This window comes from Plectropomus leopardus, chromosome 10 (assembly GCF_026936395.1).
Source record: "Plectropomus leopardus strain MGB_pleo_1.0 chromosome 10, ASM2693639v1, whole genome shotgun sequence".
Classification (NCBI taxonomy): domain Eukaryota; kingdom Metazoa; phylum Chordata; class Actinopteri; order Perciformes; family Serranidae; genus Plectropomus; species Plectropomus leopardus.
In genome coordinates this window covers 25329133-25354303 of record NC_142185.1, presented here as the reverse complement: position 1 = coordinate 25354303, position 25171 = coordinate 25329133, and the positions used below count along the sequence as shown (strand labels likewise).

At 39.8% G+C, this 25171-nt stretch overlaps 1 protein-coding gene across 3 annotated transcripts in view; it reads right to left on the bottom strand.

The window, feature by feature from the left end:
• arhgef7a (Rho guanine nucleotide exchange factor 7a) overlaps positions 1–25171 on the bottom strand; it is a 39656-nt gene that overhangs the window by 12287 nt on the left and 2198 nt on the right. The window contains exons 2-14 of one of the 3 annotated variants that reach the window (XM_042494083.2): positions 21821–21918; positions 19945–20703; positions 14029–14112; positions 6647–6731; positions 6374–6507; positions 5235–5436; positions 3339–3427; positions 2751–2845; positions 2460–2555; positions 2115–2237; positions 934–1072; positions 788–847; positions 541–687 (exon numbers count right to left, since the gene is read on the bottom strand). In XM_042494083.2, the coding sequence (XP_042350017.1) occupies positions 541–687; positions 788–847; positions 934–1072; positions 2115–2237; positions 2460–2555; positions 2751–2845; positions 3339–3427; positions 5235–5436; positions 6374–6507; positions 6647–6731; positions 14029–14112; positions 19945–20109 (1419 nt within the window). In that variant the 5' untranslated portion in view covers positions 20110–20703; positions 21821–21918. Of the gene's footprint in view, positions 1–540; positions 688–787; positions 848–933; positions 1073–2114; positions 2238–2459; positions 2556–2750; positions 2846–3338; positions 3428–5234; positions 5437–6373; positions 6508–6646; positions 6732–14028; positions 14113–19944; positions 20866–21820; positions 21919–25171 lie in introns of those variants that run through there. The other 2 variants (XM_042494084.2, XM_088083381.1) reach the window with 2 other exon arrangements.

Genomic DNA, 25171 nt, shown 5'->3' with positions numbered 1-25171 from the left:
TTTGATTCATTTGGCAGCTGCTTTTGTCCAAAGCTACTTACAATTAGCGCATTCAAACTAGATAGTCCTTTTTATCGTAATTAAGGCTTCCATCCAGTTAAGATGCCAAGATTAAAAGATTCATTTTGTTCTTTTTAGTCACAGAGAACTTAAGCTGGGAGTTAACTTGTTACTAATACACTGTCACTCTGAGAGTTAAATGAAAGCTGAAAGATGTTGATGATCCAGGCGTCTTGTCAAGTAATAAGCATAATTTCCCGATGCTTTACTAACGGCGCCCCCCCTCCACCCCAGCCAAAGCTCTGATAAGTTGCTGTTGATTAATGATGAAGCTCTGGAGTCCGTAAAATGGTATTCAGGACAGTCCTAGTTAACTAATAATAAAAATCTTGTAATTTATACATTCACAACTTATGTCAGCAGAGTCTTTGCAACTGTCGCAGCTGCGTACAGGGTTCGGCAAAGTAATTGTAGAAGCAATATTGGTAAAGGTTTATAGCAAAATGAAGTGCAGGAAGAGTGAGTGGACGGTGCTTGTACCTCTGAACCAGGACTCTGGACTAACACCTGGCTCATGTAGAGCACAGAGCCCAGGGTCTTAATGTCGTCCCCCTCCCACAGCCGGATGGTCTCGGTCAGAATCTGCAGCTCCAGCTCCTTACGCTTCCGCACCTCCTGGCACTGAGCCTGACACAAAAGAGACAAACAACTGCTTTAAGACCTGCTATTAATTTCATATTCCAGTTACATGCTGCATCAGACAGGAGAGGAAGTGAGGTCATCTTACCGAGAGATTTTTGAAAGACGCCATGCACTTCTGAATGTCTGGCCGGTCAGGATGACTCTCCTGAAAAAAAAAGGAACATGTTTGTTGTTTAACACACACCATAAGCAGAATAAGCACGTTGTCTGGACAGATGTTTGGTTACACACCTCCATGTGCCTCTCCAGCTCTTTGAGTAAAGTTGGGTATTTGTCGAGTCTCATAAAGGGTTTACTGAGGCCTGTGGTCAATGTGAGGATCCCTGGACTGACTGCACCCCTCCCCTCCATAAACTCCCCCAACACTTCACTGCAAGTGAAAGTGAGACATACAAACAAATGATCAATTTAGGTGAACATGTAACCTGATCTACAATGACTATTCATTAGATATAGTGACCAAATAATGACGGCTTATAGCGACAAAAATTGCAAAGGTCATCAGACTTGTCATGGCATTATTTAAATGTGCTGAAAATGTTCAAAAAGCACTGATGCATACAATGAAATCATTCGAGAAGTTTTATATTTCAAAGCACACTTGTAAAACAGTTTTAATGATACTGGAAATTTAAAATGGTAACACTAACCATCGGGAATTTTACTGCAGTTTATCGTGAAACAGGTAACTAGGTCATTCCTAGAAGGATTACCCACACATTCATAGATTTAAAAACATCTGACAGTGATTGATTTTTTATTTTTGAAGTTGGACTGTTCATTAAAAGCACTTTTTTAAGATTTACTTTACACAAAACGAAACAACAGAAATACAATAAAAGAAGCGAAGGTTGCACAGGTGAGATTAAGAAACCCCCAGGAATCTCACCTCAATAAGGATAACAAATACAAATGTTGCGTAATCAAGAAAAGCAGTAGTAGTCGTATTTGAATATACTGTTTGGTTATTTATTGCATCACACTCTCCAGAGTGCAGAGCGAACTCTGGGCACAGACAGAGCAGCAGAACACCAGGGGCAATGAATGTGAAACTTAACTGTTCATTGTGCTGGGTCTAAAAGTTTGCATTAAAACACTTTTGCAGCAGCTGCTCCTCTCACTCATTGATCTGATCACCTCTGATTGAATCGACTGATCAATTATCACCCCTGCTAAACTCCAAAAACTGCTGCTGAGGAAAAAAAGAGCTCATGAAGAACTCAGTTTGAGGTCACTGACCCACAAAATTGAGGGGACACAGGATGATAAAATGGAGTGGGTCGATGAAAAAAAACAAAAAATAAGGTTTGCTGATTCCCATGAAACCTCTCTTCTTCCTTGTGAACTGCTACATGAAAACAAGATTAAAACACTCTAAAATAAACCCAAATGCAGTAGATATGTAAATGTACCTGTGCTGTGTAAGCAAATTAACTGCAGAGGGGTGGTTGGAGCAGTAACCAACATAAAGAGCTTTCATCTGCGGCATGAGGTTGAGGAAGAAGCCTCCCACCCTCTGCTGGTTCTCTGGAAGCCTGAAAAAAGAAGAGGAAAAGTGAGCAGACGTATCATGGCTTTGTATGTGTGCTATTGGCTTAAAGGAACAAGAAAACCTCAATATTTGACAAATTCCCTTGTGTATGGATTAATCTAACAACCCTGTAGTACAGTTGTGCTGACACTAGGGGTCCCTCTGCTTATTATGAAACAGTGAGGATGCTGCTGCAGTGGGGCTGTGTGAGCAGGGAGGGACTAACTTGGTGCACTCCTCCAGCGATTGGACGAGCATCTGCTGGAAGGTGCTGATCTCCTCAAGGTTTCCCAGAATCAGAGCCACGTCTGAGCTGCTCAGTCTGCAGGAGAAAGACAGAGAAGGCAAACCAAAATGGTGACAGCATATTCAATGACATGCAAAAGACCAACAGGTACTCAACCCAGATTTGCTGTTAGGAGAGTGTTTAAAATCTGATTGGTCCATGTTATACAACAATAATGTTAAAATGATTTGCTTCTGCTTTCATCAAGCTGTATGTGTGAATGAGTTGTACTTGTCAATGCTCTGAAGAGGTCGCAGGTAGTTGGTGAGGAGGCTCTGGAGGTCCTTGGAATATTCTGTCTCCGTTTCTAAAATGTTCTGCAACACCTACAACAGAAACAGAACAAGTCCTACTTTAAACAGAAACTTAGAGCCAGACAGATATCACTACAATACATTACCAAAAAACAGTTAACATCCCGCATCTTTTAAAGCACTCTGCTGTAAGAACCAAAATCTACAAGATGCATGCTGCACTAAGTGTGTGTGTGTGTGTGTGTGTGTGTGTGTGTGTGTGTGTGTGTGTGTGTGTGTGTGTGTGTGTGTGTGTAAAATTCACTTTGCTTTACAAACCACACCTGCGCTCAGCTGCAGTGACATTTTCAAGGAGTGAGTTGTTCAGTGAGAGCTGTGGTTGAAGAAATTTTATCCTGGTACTCTATGTGATTACTTTTAGGCAAAACAATTAAAAAATACTAACTGTAAAAAAACACAGATACCAGTAAAGAAAAAAGCAGGCATCAGTAAATTCCTAAATTTCTACTGGATGTTAGCAGAGGGACAGAAAAGTTAGGAGGCAAAATAACAACAAAGTCCTTACCAAGTTATAGTACGTCTTGCTAATTGCTGAGGTGTCGAAGCCTTTAGGTGGGCTCTTCAGAGTGCCAGACTTGGGAGACACTTGTTTGTCTGAGGCCAAGACAAAAGAAAAAAGTTAGGGCACATATTTCCACCAAAAACTACACCTAAAGGGACAGGGAAAATAAACATTTTCAATACATAATTTCTGCATTAAAAATATAAAAATGGAACAATATGTGGTATTTTGGCCTTATCAAGCTAAATAGATTGCATATAATTAGAAATATATATATATATATATATATATATATATATATATATATATATATAGTTAAAAATATATGATGACTTGTAATCCCCAAATAATCTGTGCTGTTAAATGAGTTAAAAAATATTTAGCATAAATCCCAACTTAAAAAAAAAACACTCCAGTGTTTTTTAAACTGGTGCAACGCCTTTCAGATCAGAAACTAAAAATATATTTGGCTACATAAATATATGTTTTAGGTTGTAATTAACAACAAAGTCCCTGTAACAGAAGTGTTTTGGTAGCTGTTGTGTAACTGAACACTGAAAGCTCAAAATGACTTTACACTGCAAGATATTCTCAGTAACCCCTCATCAGACATGCAGCTTATGTTGAAGTTGCCTGCCTAAGTGTTAGGATTTGCACTGAGATTAAATAGCAGTTGCTCAATTATACATTGCCTTAGCAGCACTGTGTTGTCCTCTTTTCCCCTGAACATCACATCTCAGCTTTTAATTTCTTCCATGAGCAGTTTTGTGTCAAACCTATTTTATTTCTACCAAACTACACCCACAAAGTGAATCACCACGCAGGAGGAAAGGTGCATTTACTCATGGCCAAGAGGATGTAAACATTAATGGTGTCCTCCCCTGCTGATGCACACTTCGTTCACCAAGCAGAACGAAGTGTGCATCTACTGCTGGCTCACCTAGCACTACAGCTCAGCTAGCAGTAGATGCACACTTTGTTCTGCTTGGTGATCCGGTTGGAGAATGTAGTTCAGTAGAGAGAAAATAGTTCCTGCATTAAACTGCTCACAACAAGGTCTGTGGATTATCTTGAATAACCATGTCATGTTTTCTGTAAAGAAACATTGCTATTGAGTTCTTTTTTTGGCACTTTAAGCACCACAAGCCGAGTGCCATCTAGTTCCATTATATTCTAGAGAAGGCCAATAACTCCAACACTCGGAAACTCACACCAAAACAATCTAGATTGATAAATAACGCTACCGGTGAGAGGAAATATGTATTTTTAATTTTAGGGTGAACTGTCCCTTCAATGCTAATACACCAATAACACTGCCTGTTAGTTCCCCACACTGCTTAGCACTTGCCTTATTCCTTCTTATATTACTAGTTTTATTCTTATCATATTGATGTTTTTCTTGCTTTTCTCACATGAGCCGTTTGCTGTATTCTATACTGCTTGTTTTTGCACTCACTACATGTTGAACATGAACTACAGAAGTGAATAAATAAATGTCAGTCAAACAGAGGATCAGATTTTAAGCTGCCACCTCTTGCCACATGGCACATCAACCTGTCTTACAAGCGAACAAACAACAGACCCCAGCAGGCCTCAAGCAGCAACAGATGTGAGGCTGTGTTACTGTCACAAGGCCAGATGGAACGGTAATGATAATGGTGACTGTGTTGAGGTGCACTGGTTGGCAGTTTTTGTCTGAGAGATCGGACAATTTCTGCTTAGAAAATGATTTCATGTTTGAAGCTGCTCTGTGATCATTCCCAGAATGCAAGGGAGGAGGACTGATTCAAACTGATGTATCTTAAAGCAGCGTTTGAAACAAATTTAACATAATGTTCTGAATCACTGTGGTTCTCTATTAATGTTGAAATGTCTAACAGAGGTGGCTGAGGTACCTACCAGTGCCTTTGACCTCACGAACATAGTTGCTAGGAAACCACCCAGTCCTGCCATTGAGCATCCCCTCCCACCAGCCGCCCTCCTCCTGACGAGTCACGCTGATGATATCACCCTTATCGAAGGTGAGCTCATCCTCGTTGTTCTGCTGGAAGTTAAAACGTGCCCTCACCAGCAGCTGCTGTCCACTGTTTTCAGACATGTCCTGAAGAATGATGGAAAGATGACACCAAGGAGGGAGAGAGGAAAATGGAAAATTTACACATTTTGAGGTCAGGGGATCAGAGACTGATAAGAGCAGTTTCTAAGGAAGTGTTGTAGTAAGAAGGAAGACGAGTGTCAACAAGAAGAATTTCCATTCATTCATTTTGTGAAAGAAACCAGACAAATATTGTGTAACATTCATTGCTCATCATACTCATCATTATTTCCATCCCTCTAAAATTTCACCATGTGACAAACAAAGCCTTTAAACACAGAATTCCACTGTGACCACAGTGTTGCTGTCTGCCTGCAATTTATATCGCAACTGATCAAAATCAACTTTAATTCTCCTACCAGACCGAGCTCACAAGTCTGGCTCGCAGGTCTGTCACACTCTATTACCCTTTAAAAACTTACATTTATGAGTATATTATAATTTAGAGTAAACTTTGTCTTTGTCTGCCTTTGTTAAGATGCGGGGGCATTTTGTGAGAAGTGCAGGAGGCTACAGGAGTCTGGTTGTCTTAATACTTTGATGACAACAAATAATGTACATTTCCATTTGCTATTTGTCTTCTTCTTTCTTCTGGACAATCAGTGATTGTATAGGTAGCATTTTCATTCCCTGCTTATTTATTTTAGACCTCAAAAAACACTCTATGTCCTGTCTAAGGTGTTTTATTAGGATGATACCTTGCTATGAAAGTTCTGTATTGTACCTTTTTTATTCTGTTTTTGTTGTAATATATGCCGTATACTAAAAAATCTAAGGAAATACTTGTTTTAAAAAAACAAAAAAACTTCAGATGGGTCCTATTCACTGCATGGATTTTGCTTTGCAGAGTATTATATTTGACAGGTTGTTAATGTTATTGTGTGATTTCTTTCAGTGATGCATTATGTTCCTTAACTGCGCTGTTAGTGTGTGTCGATCTTACCAGACTGCGAAACTGGTTCTGCAGCAGCTTGGAGGATCGGCCCAGCGAAGCCTGAGAGGACAGTGACTCAAACGACTTGATCCGATGCGCTGAAGAATGTCGGGCGCACACTGAGTCACTGCCCACACCGATATCTGGACAGAAAGGGCAAAATATAAATACACCAGACCTGGTATCTGCAGGCAGCGCCCACACACTCATCTCTGCCAGTCTTTCATAAAAACACCCACATGCATCATGTAACCCACACATATTGCACACATTTTGACTCACCTGCTGTCACTTTATTCAGGGACACCAGACTGCTGAGCACCTTTGAGAAGTTAAGTCCCAGCAGCAGGTCACTGGCCTCAAACGGCTGCGAGTGAGAGGACAGAGAGAACATAATGAGCAGAGCAGCCAAAAAGTCATCAGCAAGTGCATTTCCCTTTTAAAGCTAATCACTAATTCCAGCACAGCAGCACCGTGTCATCACTTGGCCACAGTGCCAACACTGGGCAGTCAATCGATAACTCTTGTTATCTTTGACAGAAGTAGTGGGCGAAACACACAAGCTCAGCAGACACAGATATATCCTCAGCAGCTACAATCAGACACTATTTACAGCTCTCTAGTGTGCTGGGTGAATTATGTGCATTACAAAAGATAATGATGGAAGCTGAGTTACTCTCATGAAAAGCAAGAGCATCAAAGGATACGATCGGCTGAATATTCTATATTTTCCTTGTTACCAACAAATCCCATAAAGAGACCAATACTAAACCAATACTAAACCAATACCAATACTAAACTACAGTCAAAGTCACATGTATAGGGCTAATTTAAATACTGCTACCCAATCACTAGGGATGCACAATAAGAACAATAATATCAGCATGTCATCACGATCAGCAGATATTTAGATTTCTGCTGCTTTTATATATATACATATATATATATATATATATATATATATATATATATATATATATATATATATATATATATATTAAAAAAATGTATATCAGATTATCAAATAGCAGCAAAACATCCAACATCATGTATCCCTACCAATTACACTGTGGCCAGAATCAAGATAACGAGGACTCTTAACAATGCCGAGTGTAAATGCAAAGACACACTGAAACACTGAAACAAACTGAATCAACATCTTTTCCATAATATTTCACCCCATTTCCATGCCTTTAAGTAGTTTATCATGACCTGCCTGGACACCTCTGACAACAAGCGATTTTAAGTAGAGTGCATTTCCAAATGCAGGAAGGTATACAAACTTCATTTCCCCACAACTAAATTTAACTTGATCTCACTTTATTGTCAGAAATAATTCTAAAATTTGTCTTGCATCCCAGGACTTCAGCTTTTTCACATAAATATAAATAGATACAAAAATACAAACTGAAGGACACTGAAATGGTGTCCTGTTAAAACAGGACAGCTGATAGGACAGGACCATGTACAGGACAGCTGAGAAGTTTTGACGACGTATTCTGCATGTGAACCACCACAAGATCAACCGCCATGTTATGGAGAAAGTACAAGTTTGTTATTGCCATGTTAATGCCATGTTATTGTTTATAAAGCATTGCCGATGCCTATGTTGCCTATGAAGCCGACGCCGTGGTCTTAAATGTCACACCCACTCCCTCTTTTGATTTCATGATCCTGGCATGCTGTCTAAAATCACACACCAGAGCAACATCATCCCACTGTTGTTTGGTTCTGTGTAAAAATACACAAACAGTGTAAATAGGGCACTTAGTCGCGACCCTATAACACAATCTCTGTGTCACAGAGATGTTTGGAAAGTCAGACAGTATTGAGAAACAGACTAATGCATTGATGTCTTTCTTTTTTTCTTGGGATTTGTTGACAGCGATGTAGAATAATGCCAGCCTCCTCCTTTAATGCAGTAAACGTGTAAGCACAGTGTGCATCGATGTCAGCGTGACTCTCAGTAGCCTCTTAGTTACTATGAATGCAGCGATTGTATCTCTGTTGATGACTGTAGTTGTCCTCTCTCTTCCTGTGTAACGGCTTCATGTGATTAGTGGCTCTCGCTTCGGTTCCACTGAGGGTGAGTGACTGTGAGATACGAGTCTCTTTCATCTTCCGCTCTGATTGCAGATATGTCCTGAGGGAATATGTGAAAGAGGCGTTTTCAAGGGGGTGTTTTTGTGTGTGTGTGTGTGTGTGTGTGTGTGTGTGTGTGTGTGTGTGTGTGTGTGTGTGTGTGTGTGTGTGTACAGGCTACTGGAAGACTCGATGTCCTTCAGGAGCATTCATGTGAAAACACCCTCTTCCTCACCCGTAAATGCTTCCACTGAGACTCAAATACTTGAACTTAACTTTTCTTTACCACAATAGCTACAAAAGTTTGGTTCATTCGTCAGCTAAAAAATCTGTTCAACAAAAGTATTTGTGCAAAAATTAAGCAATATTTTCAAAATGTTTTGCAACTTTTCTTGAGATGTTACGCGATTTCTCCCCTAATATTTTTATTATTGAAAATATATTTATATTAATATTTCTGGCCGTTAATACTTCCAATCGAAGGCGACGTAGAGGTGTAATGCGAGCGATAATGGAAAGGCAAGCCCCTTCTACATAGGAGCGGCCAAGAATGAGGGATTTCTGGAAGATGATAGTCTAAGATTTCACAGAGGAATTGTGGTTTCAAATAACGCCTCCTGTAGCGCCTGCCACATCATGCCTGAGGAAGTCAATTCCTACCATCAAGGGCATAGCCATTGCATCATGTACCCTTTAAAAGCAAAAATGTTTCTATTGAAATTTTGCGAAATATGGCTTTCTTCAAATCATCGCATAAAAACTTTTTTTTGCAATGAATAGGAGTTTTTTCAAAATTAATGTGTTTCCATTAGGCATATTTTATATTTGCAATATCAATTTGCGCAGTTTGAAGGTTAATAGAAACCCGCCTACTGTCTCCATTTGAAAAAAAAAAAACCCCAAACTGTTACTGGTTTCTACAGTGAGACATAATGACGTATACCAAATATTAATTCATGGAGATAATGAATATGACACGCTTCGACATGTCCGCTAAGCTTCAGCATCACAGTCAGGTAATGATCCCTCAGAGCAGGCTGAGACAATAGTGCAACACCCCTCTGTGACTCAGCAAGCCGCTACAGCGTGGCAAACTGCTCCCACACTTGTCATGATTAAGGAAATGAGTAACCACTACATGTACTTAGACTTAATGATTTATAGATACAAATCATACTTGAGAGGTTACTTAAATATACTAAAATATTAATACTTATGTGTTTTCCAGTATGGTACAATGGTCTATAGTGAGGGAGTTTCAAGGTTGACACTCACTTTAGCAATGCAACAGGAACATGATCCTAAACATACAGACAAGGCAGCCAAACAGCTTTCATTAAAGCCAAACAGTGGTATATTCTTTTCCGAACAAGTAAGTCAGCTGATCCCAATCCAACTGATCATGTGTTTCATTTCTTGAAAACAAAAGTCTCCACAGACAAACAAGAAGTGAAGATTATAGCTCAACTGAGAAACCAATATCGATATGAGAGCTGACAAAATCTTATTTGTTGTATTGGTCGGGCAGATTTATGGGTGTAAATCTGGCAAAGATAGCTGCAGCGCAAAGCTGATGTCAAAAGATTTGCAACCAAATATAACTGTCTATATGTGTGTCTTACTTTTGGTGTAAGACACAAAATTATTCTCTGGGAACAAGAGAAATGTGAGAGCTCATGTTTTAGTTGCTCTGGCAGATGCATCTGGTCTCCCTTCGCCTTTAACAGGTTTCCAATTTCTAATTTCAAATTTGAGTTATGTTTGAGACGAAGACCTGAAAGACTAATGCCACTGAGGCATTTTTGAAGCATTTGAGGCATCTGTTTTCATGTACTGCACAAACGGGACTGTATATGTTTGCAAAAGGAAGAACAATTAACCACAATTAAAACTTCTCATGAAAAGAAAGATGTGTTTGTCGTACTATGAACAGGATTTGGCAAAAGTTTGATATACCTACTGAAAGAAAAACAGCTCTGCATGCTATTGTTTGTTTACATTTTTCTGTCGCTCAGTTGGAAACCAAAAATGAACTGCAGGGTTTCAAATTAATTTGCATTAAGGATTTGGTCTGGCAATTTCAGGATACAAAATTGTGAATAAAAATGGCTCCAATATTGGTTTGACCGTCGTAGATGTAAGGACCCTCAACTTAAAACTTATCATTCAGAACCTTGTCCTCATGGTCATTGCTTTAATTCATATCCAAACTGCTTTAGTGAAGAAGCAATTTCAAGCTCAGTCCATTGATAAGTTAATCATTGACAATTTTGATAATTGATTAATTGTTACAGTTGTAACAAATTGTTACCATTTGTATATCAATAATTATCCTCTTCAAATACTTTCAGTGTGACCAAAAATAAAAAAGGGCAAACATTTTTATGAATTGAAGTAAATGGCGACTGTGTTTAACAACAGTAAAACTATATAAAAACATCCATTTAAAAAAGTCTCAAACTATCCCTGCAGTATAATGCAAGTCTCATTTATCCAGTTGTATGCTCAGTATTTCCAAAACACATTTTTGCTAAACCATTAGGATATAAAACAATTCCGCCTACGAGCAGTGTGCCCTGTGCATGCATATGAGCTCCACTAGAGCAGAATTCAACGTATGTGCATACCCAGACACGCTACTGGGGCCTGCTTGGGACTGTTTGAAATGACATGTCTTAAATTTTACTGTTTTAGCAAAAATGACCGCATAAACAACACTGGAATTATACTGCATGCGTTGTGTGATTGTTTGTAGATATATGTTTTGATATTGTTTTGCTGTTTAAGGTGGCCCCCATTTACGGCATTTGATTAATATTTTTTTTTCCTTTTTTTTTGATTCTCTGGTCACTTTGGAGGCATCCAAGAAACACAAAGTTTTCTTCATGAATTTAAGGTTTCACGAGGTGAGTAGCTGATATACAATTGCCATTTTGCAGGTGAAGTAATCCTCTACGATTTGCCCGCTTTTTCTGTACTAAATATTGTTTCTAATTGAAAATCTGTGGGCTTTGTTCTGTTGGTCAGACTTAGCAACACATCTAAAGATTTTACATTGTTTTCTGACAATTTTAAAGGACATTTTTTCGCTGTTTTACTCAATTGAAATATGTCAGTGTCCAAATACCTCAAACAGCACTATATATATACAACAGCAGCTATACACAACAGCATTTTCGTGTTTTCATTTTTGATGGATATAGAGTCAAATTCCCCCATCAGTCGAGACAAATGGATCTGTGATTATTCTCAGGGCAGGCAAGGGGTGAGGTTACTATTTCAGAGGGAGCTGTGGGGTCATGGGAACTCCAATGATCACTTCCTGTGGTCAAAAGCATTAGGGGTCAAGGGTCAGTGACAGCAGCTGCCAAAGTGTGAGACATGTTCTTGAGTGTCAAGTCTGCATGAGGTATCTGAATTTGATCTAAAAGAGATCAGTCCTGTTGAAATGTCCTAGATGTGAAAACACAGCGTGCCTAGTCAAACATCCAGTTCAACTCCTTTAAAAAAAGGTAGGTCAGGACTGCAAAAGCACAGCGTCTATCTGTCTGTCTTCCTCATGTAAGCGGCCTCTGCTCTAATCTGCAGCCGCAGCTACCTGGGGTCAGAGCCAGCAGCGCTCTGGGCTCTGGAGAAGGTCCATCTTTGCTCTGCAGATGGCGAGCGGGAGGACTGCCATGTCCCAAACTACTGTAATCCTGCTCTGTCTGCTTCATGCAAAAAACATGCATTTGAACACACTCTCACACGCGAGGACCTCACATAAGAACTAAAAAAAGACAGGAAAACAGTGACGTATAGAGCACAGTAGCTCCGCCAGTGAAGGAATAAGTCAGCATGGCATAAAGGGGTGTTTATGATGGGGAATTTGACTATTTGTCACCAATAAAAGCTGATTATTGCTCAGCCTTGTTGCCAGAACCAGTTCCTGCAGTGAGCCAAAAAAACCGAAACCATTTCCCCAAAAAAACATGACGGACGTCTCTTACTCTCCTGACATTTGGGCAGTCTGTAACTACTAAATCAGGGTGTCTACAAGTATCAGACACTTTTCTCCTCACCGCTACCTTTTATTACATCAAATACATATTCATTTCTTATACTGCACTTTTATTTTTGTATTTCATACCTGTCAAAGCAATGTTTAGCTTGTTTTAACTTTCAATTTTGTAGCTTTTTGATTAAGTTTTTAATTGCATTTAAATGTTTTTTTTATAATATGTTTCTTTTACACTACGTCTCAATGCTCTCTTTATTTTATGGGAGCACTTTGAATTGCTCTGTTGCTGAAGTGCATCATAAATATACTTGTCTGGTCTTTCCTTAAATTTAATGCCTTTCTAGACCTTTTCAAGAGCATTTTAAACCAGATTTAAGGCCAATTTTCAGAAAAATTATTATTATTTCCTTATTCAGGCATTGTAGGTAATTATAAAGTATACATGTCACGTGCAGAGGTAGGTTTTATGTACAAATATTGTTATTAGAGTGTGATTCTACACTTTGCCAGCAGGTAAGTGCAAGTTTAAAGTAAAAAGACAGTATTAGGTTCAAAGACGTGTAACATTAGAAATGTGGACTTTCAAACAGTGGCCATTTAGCAAAAATACATGTAAAGATGGCTGAAAGAAATAAGATGTTCTGAGAGAATTTAGACCTCAAAAATTAAAATGTAAGACTATTTAACAGGTTTTAAGGCCAAATCTTTATTTTAAAAAATGGAATCGATTACATTTTAAGACTTTTAAAGAACACGCACCCTGTAAATGGCATGTTTCACACACTTAATATGACAGTGCTCTCTGTCTCACCCCATCTCCAGCTCTTGTTTTGTGGCTGCAGACTCGGCAGGGAGAGGCAACGCTAAAGAACACTGAGTTGTATTGTCAAACTCTGGCGGTTCAATGACCCTTCTGTGCACTGACCAGCACACAGCCTTAAAAACAGCACGCTGTCCTCCATTTGCCTAAGATTATAGAGACATTCTCACTAGCCACAACATAACCAAATATTTCTTTACAGCTCTCTAAGGGTGAGGCACTTGATCTGAGGGCATGTTTAGACTTTACACTTTATAATAATAAGACTGTAATTAGCATGTTAGAGCAAGACCTACTTACATAACCATGGTGCTGCAGTGTTCAGCAATTTTAAACAAACAATGTTTATACAAGGACTAGTGTGAACCGGTGGTGACAATAAAGCCACGCATGAGCCCGAGGACAAAGCTCTGCATTAATTAGAAAGCACAACATAACCCAGGCGCTTCTAAACATAAGCAGGACATGTGAGCAAGCTACAGTGGGGGACTTTTAGCAATTAGTGTTAGTTTAGGTTGTCAAAACGTTGCAAATGTATCGGCACTTGGACGGACAAGGTATTCTCTCTCAGCCGGGCGATGGGTGATTGTTCTCGGCTTGCAGCTCACTCCTCCTCCCCCTGTCACCGTCCACTCCACGAACCTATTGTTTATTGTCTCTCCTCTTTAACATGCGATTGCAAACAGCAGCTCTCGCTGTTACAACGCACAGACGGGGTGTGGTGTAAACACAAGATAAACCCATATCTGAAAAGGTACTTACCTCGACGCGAAACGATGTGCAGCCCTTGAGAAACTCCTTTATGTTGCTCAGGCACTCGCCGTCGTTCTTCGGTTCTTGGTAAATCTGGAAAGACGGAAACGCTGGTTAGAGATAATCTCCCAGTTCACGCGGCGGGTTTCTCGCGCTTCACACTGCGGTTTTCTGTGACTTTATGAGCCCTAAAAATGTACCTTCTCCCTCGACACGCATTATACAGTGAGTGTTTGCCGCGGGCCTGACACTCCGGGAGGCTGAACACTGGTCCCGCAGCGGGGAAGTGGAGGAGGCTGCAGTGTTGGGTCAAGGGAAATGACGTTGACAAATCGGGATCCCCACTGATGTTGGTGTGGCCTATGGGTGCACTGGTTTTTATAGACAAACGACTTTAACAAAGTGCTCCTTTCTTTTGTATTAACTCAGGTTTTGATCTATATGGATGGTCTTCCAAAGAAAGTCTCAAAAATGCTGAATATAATAATTATTCTGGGTGAATATCATATTCATAAGTGCAAATGGAAACTAACCAACAGCCAGCCCTCCATAAACTGCTTTGAAAATGAAGTCAACAATTACTCATCTTCTATAAAGATACTTTCTAAAGATAATCAGTCCCTGGGTGCGTTGTATAATGTGATGTCTACATAAGTAGCATTTTATGTAGTTGTCCTTGCTGTCCATGGTTTATTTTCTATCACATTATTATTTTCAGTTTGTAGATGCTTTTCTATGTCTTTTTTAAAAAAAAATAATTTTGAGTTTTGGGTTTTTTTTCCCTTATTTCTATATTAAGAATTTGAGGGGGGTTTGGTGTGTGTGTGTTTTTGGTTTTTTTTTTTCATTTTTAACGCCTTTCTGCATTGGGTACCTTCACTTTTCATACTTTAAGTACACAGGGTTCACAGGGTGGTGTTAGTACTTTTACATAAGCAAATGATCTACTTCTTCCACCATTGATAAATAATCATCAGTTGTGGTAATGTAATGTCTGAGAGGGTAAAGGCAAATAGATAGTAGAACAATCTGGTATGTTCAGAAAATTACAGCACTTTGTTGTAATGCAGCCTCTAAAACCAGAAAAAGACAACACTTATGATATTACAATAAACAAAACTTATGACAATATCTGTTCTCAAACAACAATGTCGATATAGTATCAATATATTGTTAAGCCCTACATAAAAACACAGATTACAGATGAATAACAGATTACATTTGTTTTATCTAGGTGTACATAATAAACAGGTAATTGAATATATTACAATTTGGGGCTATCCATTTTTTCATACTTTTCTGATGTTTCACTGGGGTATACCCTAGATGATGTTATTTGTTAAAAAAAAAAACAAAAAAACAAACAAACTAAAAGCTAGTACTGGTGATGGAAGTCATTGTTGGCATTGTCTAACCTACAATGGGGTTGGAAAATAATTATCCCATGAGCCGTCGTCAGCCTAACAATCAGTAATAACAGATTTACTTGTGCAGATGTGTGTACAGTGAAAACATGCTGGCTCTACTATTGTTTTTTCCTTCTGTCTTTCTCTGCCACTGCTGGCCAGCTTTTTACTAGCCCTGTATCCCCACCACTTGCGTATGGTATCTTTCTCAGCCCAGTTGCCTGTTCCATGAGTAGAAACTGACCACCAGTGGTGTATGCTTTGTATTACGATACATCACCTCAACACAGCATCTTCGTATCAGTTTACTAAGAAGAAAGGTATCCCACGTACTGAGGCTGTGTCCTTGCCGCAGCGACTGCGGGTTCACTTCCGGCCTTGGCCCTTTGCTGCATGTCATCCCCACGCTCTCTCCCCCTTTCACTCTGTATCTGTCCTGCCTCAAATAAAGGCAAAAGCTAAAAAAGCCAGGTTGATACATAGTTTTAAGCTAAATAAATAATTCATAACATAAGAATTCTTGATACAGATCACTCAAATTGGATTATAACAGAAATGCGACAAAGGTGTGTACCAATCAGAATGTTTTGTATTTGCAAAATAAATTGGTCATTTCTCTCTGGTGGACAAACTTTGCAATGTTGCTGCATCTCTGGCATTTATTTTACTATTTTTTAATATTAGGAGATGTGCATCTACTGCTAGTTTAACTAGCACAGCTGATCTAGCAAATGTTACAGCTCAGTCAAAGAGGACACAGAGGATACGGTTGGTGGGTGTAGTTTGGCAGAAAGGAAATAGTTCCTACATGAAACTTATCACAACAAGGTCTGCGGATTATCTTTAGTAACTAGGCCACGATTTCTAAAAAGAGACATTACTGCTGAGATTTTCAAATGTATTTCTTTCCCACTTTGAGCATCACAAGCATAGCACCATTTATTTCCATTATACTTGAGAGAAGGTAGACATCTCTACAGCCAATATCTCCAACACTCTGCAACTCACACCAAAACGATCTAGATTGATAAAAGCACTACAGGTAAGAGGAAAAATATGTATTTTTAATATTAGGGAGAGCTGTCCCTTTAAAAATGAATAATATAGGTGGAATTTAAGGAATAGGCTATATTTTGCCTCAGGTCACCATTTTAACATCATCTCTCCCTTAAAATACAACTAGAGGGAATCTAAAAGGTGAAGATGAAATGTAAGCCAGGGAGGCTAAGAGGCCTGTTATAAATTTTCGGAAAGAATAATGAAACAGTATCATCCCTTGTCTGTACAGCACTGTTATCTACCCTGATATAGCAATCTGACCCAGCTTTAACCCACATCACCCACTTTGTTATGGCCCACATACAGAGTTGTTCAGTGAAAACAGAATCAAATGAGGACCAAATCTCAGTCAGACAGTAGCATTATATGACAATTAGAGATGCCCCGATCCTTATTATAGAAGCTAAATATGTTTTTCTGGCCTTTAACAGCATACCAACCTATCTGCCAAAAGGCCATTGAAATATACATAAGAGTATGCCTATTTCCTTCATGGTAACTTATCCATTCTACCTACAAGCACAACCACCTCATTGACTGTCACGGCACCACTACACGGCTGATAAAAAACAAGAAATGTCAGTGCAGAAGTGCCAAAGATACCGAATGTTTGAGGTTAATTTATAAAGTGTCACCATTACATAGTTTGTCCACCAGAGAGCACCGATAAGTTGACTTTTCAACTATAAATGTCCTATAAACTGTAGTCACAGTTGTTTTATCAGCACATTATGGGATCCTCATTAAATTATGCATTTATATTACATGTTGAGGTAGAATCTTAACCTATATTTCATAATTACATTTCATTAAACTCTCAAATATCAACACCTACATCAACCACAAAAACACAGTAGCCTCACTGACTGGATGTAGAATATTACTATAATCAGCTCACTTTGATTATATATTCATTTAAAGTTTGTCTCTTTAAATCTGTCAGAGAGTTTTTTTATTCTTCCTTTAAGGTTGCCACAGTCTTAAAGGTCCAGTGTGTAGGATTTAGGGGGATACATTGGCAGAAATGGAATATTCATAGCCATGTTTTTATTAGTTTATAATCACCTAAAACAAATAATTATTGTGTTTTCATCACCTTCGAAGGTGTTGTTTATATCACGCACAATCAGCAATCACACCCGGAACAACAACAACAACCAGTACAATAGTCACAGACTCGCCTCCGGCTCTGATTGGCGTTGATGGAAACACAACACCCGGGTGAACAGACAAATTTCAGCTTATTAACCAGCGAGATGGAGTGATGCGTTTCCACTAATTACTGTCCATCTCCTCCTAAGCAGCAATAAAACATCGATCCAAATTAGTCTGCACCAAGTTTAAAAAGAGAGACTGAATAAATAATACATATATAAAGAGAAGTAACCACCATAAAGTTTTCACAGACCTCTGTCCATGCTGCTTTCTGCTGTTTACCTGTTCTCCAGCTTGTCTGTGACATCAAACGGACAAACCAAAACAACCCATCCACACACATGCTTGTCTGCTGCAAACCATGTACACAGATCTGCTCTACTGGCAATGAAAAGCAGTCTGTAGCCTATTTTTAACGGGTTTCTCGTGTTTAAAAAACCCACATGTACGTGCCAATTTTTGTGGAAAAGGAGCACTACATGCTTTGCACACAAGAGAATTTTCAGTGGGGTGCAATCTGCAACCTCACCACTAGATGTAATTAAATCCTACTACTTCCTCCTACTTATATAACAAGACATTAGATTTGTATTGTAACCCAATCTTTGCTATTTCATAGTATTTGGATTAATTCATCATTGTAATAGTTTGTTTGACAATATTAACATATCATTTTGGGGCAGGGCAGTGGCATTTAACATGACAGTTTCCCAAGTCTTGGAATGTGCCAATAAAACGGTTAAAAAAAATCCTCCCTAAATGAGATGAAAGCAGATTTAACAGAATTTAGATCAGCAATGTTGGATTTCACTAATCAAAATGAGGCACCAGCCACCCCCACCCCCACCCCTTTCTCAATTATAGATTATTGAAACCTTTAAAACCTGGTTGGACATTAGTTTTCTTGCTTGGCATTCAGATGCCTTTTGCAGTGTTTAAACCTTTGAAAAGTGATTTCTTTCAAAACCATTGAAAAAAACGCTGTCAGCAACTTCATATGAACTGCCCCTCAAAATGTAAAAAAATAGAAAAGGTGACATGAAAATGCCCTAAAACTTAGCAAAATTTAAAAAAAAGAAAATGAACAAATGACTAGGGGGAAATATCAAGAACACTATATCTACAATTATTATAATTATATATTTAAATTAAATAGCAGAGAAAATCTTACTATTATTATTTGTTTTTATTATTATTATTTTATTCTAGACTTTTTCAGGTCATTTTCTGTTTTTGTCCTTTATTTTTTCTTTTCTTTCTTCTCTCTCTCTCTTTTTCTTTTGGTTGCTGTTTTTGGGTTATTTCTCCTGAAGATAGTCATTGCCTTCTTTCTATGTTTTTGAAAGAAATCGAGCCAATGTGTTTGAGTATGTCTTTTGACCTACATTAAGCCCTCTCATGTGTGCAAAACTGTGAAACATCATTTGGATACGTCTCAGAGATTAAACAACACCAGCATTGTCAATTTGAGAGGATGAAAATGGAGGAACATGTTTCCATCCAACAGGCAAATGTCTAATTTGCGTATGTGGAGGTACAGGCAGCCGCCTCTCTTTTCAGGAAAACATTGCCTCCCTTAGGTGGCTGTCTAAACTGGCTGACGCTATACGTTGACAGACACAAACACTGCGCTGTTTCTTTAAATGGGGAGAGGGTCCATCTCTGTCTGTGCGCCTTTGCAGTCAATGGCGGCCCACTCTTATTGCTGTGGTCTGTGTACAGATAGCCAGTCATCCCTGGGTGACCATACAGTGTGTGTGTGTGTGTGTGTGTGTGTGTGTGTGTGTGTGTGTGTGTGTGTGTGTGTGTGTGTGTGTGTGTGTGTGTGTGTGTGTGTGTGTGTGTGTGTGTAAGAGAGAGAAAAATACATTGACATACACGCCACATCGCCCTGGATTAAAGAGGAATTTAAAACAGGGGCAACACACGATAACGCAGATGTGTGGAGTGTTTAAATAAGCTCCATTGAAAGCATATTAAACGAGGCCTTTATTATGATCATTTGATCAATCCTTTTTTTCTGTGGTGATATAGCAGATCAATACGCGGTAGAAACAGCGGCCTTTCTCTGTAACACACGCGCTGACATCAGTGTGTGTGTGCAGCAACATAGTGCTGTTTTCGCAGACAATAACTGCCGTGACCTACAAAAGAAATCGCCTCATGGACCAGTGGGCAGAAAGAGAAGCCAGACAACAACCCGCGTCGGTTTCACGGATCTGGGCAACAGCAGCACAGACACGCCGACGGGGCGGGCGGTTGGTGTATGCAGAGGGGACAGGGGGGGTGTATATAGTGCCCTTACTTTCTCCGTGGACCCCGGGCTGAGCCGCTCCAGTAGCCGACACAACACCACCCCATCTTTCAGGGAGCTCTGCAGAAAGGCTTCAGGATCCGAGATGGTCTTCTTTGGCGATTCCAGCACCCCGAGCGTGATCAACCATGTAACCGTCTGTTCCGCCGAATTCATGTCCAGTCACAACAGATCCTATTCAACAAAGCGGCTGTGTGGTTGTGTATCTGAACAGCTTACCGCCCCGGTTACGCTGTCATCTGTGCGTTAGAAGAGAAACATAATTAATCCCCAAAAACGATGCATGAGATGTCGATGAGAAAGAGCGACAGGCTGCAGGAAACCCTCTACCTCGGGCTGGATGCGGATGACGGCTGGCTGGTGGAGATTCAGCAGGTCTGGTTTCCTCCCTTGAATGGTGTGTGTGTGTATGTGTGTGTGTGTGTGTGTGTGTGTGTGTGTGTGTTTTCCCCCTCTAACCTGGCAAGCTGTCAAGTGCGGTTCGCTGTGATGCGTTGAGGCAGTGGACTGCATACATGCGCATCGCAGCCGCCAGCCCTCATCCATTGGATGACATCACACAAGAGGGACAAGCCAGTCCAAGCAGTTGTTAGTGGACTTCAATATGACATGAACAGGCTTTACTCCGCGTGGCTTTGCATATCCTGCTCTTTTTTTATCCGTTTATTAGGACCACGCTGCAGGCTATCTGTTGTTATCAGCTGTGAGCTGCGGTGTTTAGGACAGGCCTTCATTTAAAGCGGGAAGCAGCTGGGAAGAGAAGTCGGACATTATTTTATACATTTATTAAATGTGGACACATTTAAAGATATAATTTAACCCTTTGGAATCTATGCAGATTGGTTTGATTTCATTAAAAAAAAGGCAATCAGCAACCTGGCACAAACTGTCCTGCCAATTGCAAGAAATTATTAAAAGATGCACACACACAACAAAAAAAAACAACCTAAAAATGTGTTATGGGGGGGGTTATTAGAAAATTATCAAAAAACTGGGGAAACATGATATAAATATCTACATAGATGCTGTTGTTTGCTTGTACACTGTAAAGTGCTATATCAATAAAGTTATAATTATCCTTACAATTATAACCTGTGATGTGGGGTCACAAGTACACATTACTTGGGGCATAAAAAACACTCACCTCAAGTTAGACAGCTGGACAAACACATTCTCAATCTCAGAGATTCTGTCCAGCCTGAGCTGCATGTTTGTTATAGTTAATCTTTAGATAATCACTTCTAGATTTTTTTTAAATACATTTTTAAAAAATATTTTCAGTCATGTTCAACTTTTCTTTGTCTTACATGATAACAAATAGGATATCTTTGGGTTTGTACTAATGCTCAGACAAAACAAGCAATTTAAATATGTTTATTTGGGATTGGTGAAATTATGATCTGTATTATTTGAATATTAATTACCTAATAAATAAAGACAACAATTGGCAGATTAATCAATAATAAAAATAATTGTTAGTTGGAGCCCTACAATGTATCATGTCACACGACATCATCATATGCACAGCATGTGTGTTTCTGAGTGCATGTTAAGGAGGTGTTTTTAAACAAGAATGCATAATCCATTATGTTTGTCCTAGGGCAAAAGGGAAAATTAAACATTTATGATACTTATTGTAATGAAGAAACAGGCAGTGTCATATACTAAAGCTTCACTTCTCACTTTGGCCACATGGTGGGGCTGTCCTCTTGCTGTGTACTGATCTGAGAGGCATCATTGACTGGTGTGATCATCTACTCCTCCAGTGTTGCGCGGATTGCATAAGTAAGTTATTTATTAACTATTTGAAAAAAATAATAAATTAGAGCTCAATAAAGGGTGTTCTTGTCTACCTTTCCCTCTCTACCTGCAGGAATCTGGAATCTCCAAAGCAATCAGGAACAGATGACGTAAACTCAGGTGTACATGTTTTCTCCCAGAACCTCTCCATCTCCATCTTCCAGGCTGCGTGTTAGAGAGAGACAGAGACACCGAGACAGAGCGAGAGAGAGGCAGAAAGATGCAGAGAATAAGTGTGTTGTAAGGAAGGGTGACTCTTGAGGCCAGCTGTGTTCCAAACAGGCAGCGTTGGGGGATGCCGCTGTGCCTTTGAGGTCCTGTCGCCATGGGTCTGTAACCAAGGGTGCTACTGTGTGACTTTGGAGACTGGCCCCAGGCATTTCTTATCCCTTCATTCCCAGTTCATCCCTACATTTCCACTCTGTTCCGCAGGAAAACACTGCTGCTTCTGTCTGCTCTTTGCTTCCTAATTTTCAGGGTTTCAACAGATTGATGCATGTTAGATTTTAGACTTTTTAATACGTTTTTTTAATGCCACCAGGGATGAAATTTAAGACCAATTCTACATTTTTTAGGTTATGGACAATTTTGCCCAAATGGTTATTGTTACATAAAACATTCCAATCCAGCAAAAAAGTTAGAACTGTTTAGAACTGGGAATTACCTGAGCTTTCTTTGTGGTTTTTATTTAAAAAAAAAAAAAGAAAAAAAAAGTTTCCATTTATTTTGAGATTTTACAATACAATGTCCAAAAAGAAAGACTCATAAAATAAGACCTGCCATGTCTGAGTATTTGTAAGACTTTTGAAATACTGATTTAAGACATTTTAATACTAATAAAAGCCTTATTTTTTACATTAATGAATTCAATGCCTTTTAAGACTTTTTTTAGGACCCCCAGGAACCTTGGTTTTGTGAGCGTGCATTAGAAAACGGCATTTTTGTAGTACCATGACTCCATGCTTTGAGTCAACCCAGTCATATACACTATATTAGATACACCTGTAAAATCTAATGCATCTAATAAAACCGTTCTGCCCTTGATTAAAGTCATGATCCCTTAAATGGTCAGTTTTTTGATTTTCCAGCCTGGCCCCCAAACAGGGTATGTTAAGCCAAATAATGAGGTTGTCCTAAACATTACCAAGTGGCATCTGTGCCTAGACCTTCACCACACCCTGTTTTGAAATGCAGAGTTTCAGCGTATGTGCTACATTATGATGCAACAGATCTGTGGTTTGCATAAATTTACAATGCCAGCATTTTTTTTTCTGGTGATTGGGTCGCTTTTAACTTCAAGATCATAGTTTATGGTGGTGTTGTAGTGTACTGCATTGCATTCAGAGGTGTTTCTAATATTGTGCACTGCAAATGTATGTAAATAGGGAATATACAAATGAAAAAAAAAAACACCTCTATGACAGTTGCTGCTAAATTAATTTACTGTTAATCAACTTACTGATTAATCAATAAAAATGTGTTGACACTGGAATCATAGCAATACAGGACTGGCACCAAGAGTATGTCTGTCACAGCACAGCCTTGTAGTGAGAAAAGGAGATGTTATGACGAAGAAAAGAAGTGTTCCCGCTCACATTGTCATTGGTGCAAAACAGAAATATTCAAATTGTACTGACTCGTGTACTAACAATAACCCTGTTTCCCACCATGTCTTTCCTCAGCAAAAGCATTTCACTTCTTTTTTTTGTCTGCTTAACTTGTGTTTTTTTGTCTATGCAATATTCTGCAGATCAAATAAGTATCTACATCTACTCTCAGATATCCACAGGGGCTGCCCCTGTGTGCAGCCTTTGACATGTGGCCATAAACAAATTAGGGACACTGTGGTCTCAGGGGTGTGCAGCCAAAGCTAAATTTCAGATATCAACAACTGAAAAAAAAATCTAATTTGTCCTACTAAAGAATATGCTCCTTTAGAGGAGAATGTGTTATTATTAGGAACAAGGTTTCACCTATGGTCCCTCAAATCAATGCAGTGCATGCTCGCATATATCATGTTCTCTGTGTCTGTCTTTCCCTTTTCTCTCAGCCTCCTCCAGGCAGAGCCATCTGAGCCGGAGAGACAACTCATATTTTATCATGAAAAGGCAAAATCCACGCAATCCAGAGCCACTTCACAGGGCAGAATGCATTAGGCATAATAATGGATGTACAAGACAAGCACACAAGACCGAGATGCAGGAGGGAAAGATTATCAGGTTTTGCCACTGGCCCACGACATGCTCTCAGTCACTGAACTATATTTATCATTGGTGGAGAGCAACTGTACATCCACTCAAGTACTGCACACTTAAGAACATTTTTTAGGTACTTGAGTATTTATATTTCATGCTACTTTTGACTTATATTCTGTTGCATTGCTGAGGGAGATAGTGTTCTCTTTACTTCACCCCATTTATGAGACAAACTTTATTACTTTACAGATTCTGAGAATCAGCACCTCCAAATCTGAGGTCATGGTTCTCTCTCCAGATCAGGGAGGAGATCCTGCCCCAAGTGGAGGAGTTTAAGTACCTCAGGGTCTTGTTCACGAGTGAGGGACGGATAAAGCGGGAGATCGACAGGCGGATCGGTGCAGTGTCTGCAGTAATGCACCGATCTGTCGTGGTGAAGAGGGAGCTGTGCCGAAAGGCAAAGCTATTGATTTACCGGTCGATCTTCGTTCCTACCCTCACCTATAGTCACAGCTTTGGGTAGTGACCAAAAGAACAAGATCGTGGGTACAAGCAGCCGAAATGAGCTTCCTCCGTAGGGTGGCTGGGCTCTCCCTTAGAGATAGGGTGAGAAGCTCGGTCATCCATTTACTATATAAATAAAGATAATATATTGTTGTTGTTACCCTAGCAACAGGAAGAGCGGGTTTGGGCTACTTGCCCAAAACCCAGGTCGGCAGGGCCCAGGGCAAGGAGAGACACCATCTACTCCAGGAGGAGGTCCGAGCAGGCGTGGAGGAAGAGCGAGTGAGCAGAGTGGTAGGACTCCGGCAGCAGGGAGCACGGACAAGGTGGGAGAGCAGACTGCAGCACAGGATCCCCTGGTCGAACATCATGCAGGCAAAAACAACAACAGGCCTCCTCCACACAGCTTCTGACTGGCAGCTGTAGGTCGATCTGGGAAAGCAGCTGAAGTTTCCACAGCACATAGCCACAACATCACTCCAGCCAGACATGATCATCACCACTGAGGCTTCAAAACACCTGATCATGCTGGAACTTACAGTGCCCTGGGAAGAGCGTATTGAGGAAGCCAATGAGAGATAATGCACCAAGTACCAGTAACTGGTGGAGCAGTGAGGGGACAGAGGCTGGAGAACCTTCTATGAGCCCGTAGAAGTAGGCTGCAGAGGCTTTGCAGGACGCTCACTCTGCAGAGTCCTCACTCGGTTGGGCATTACTGG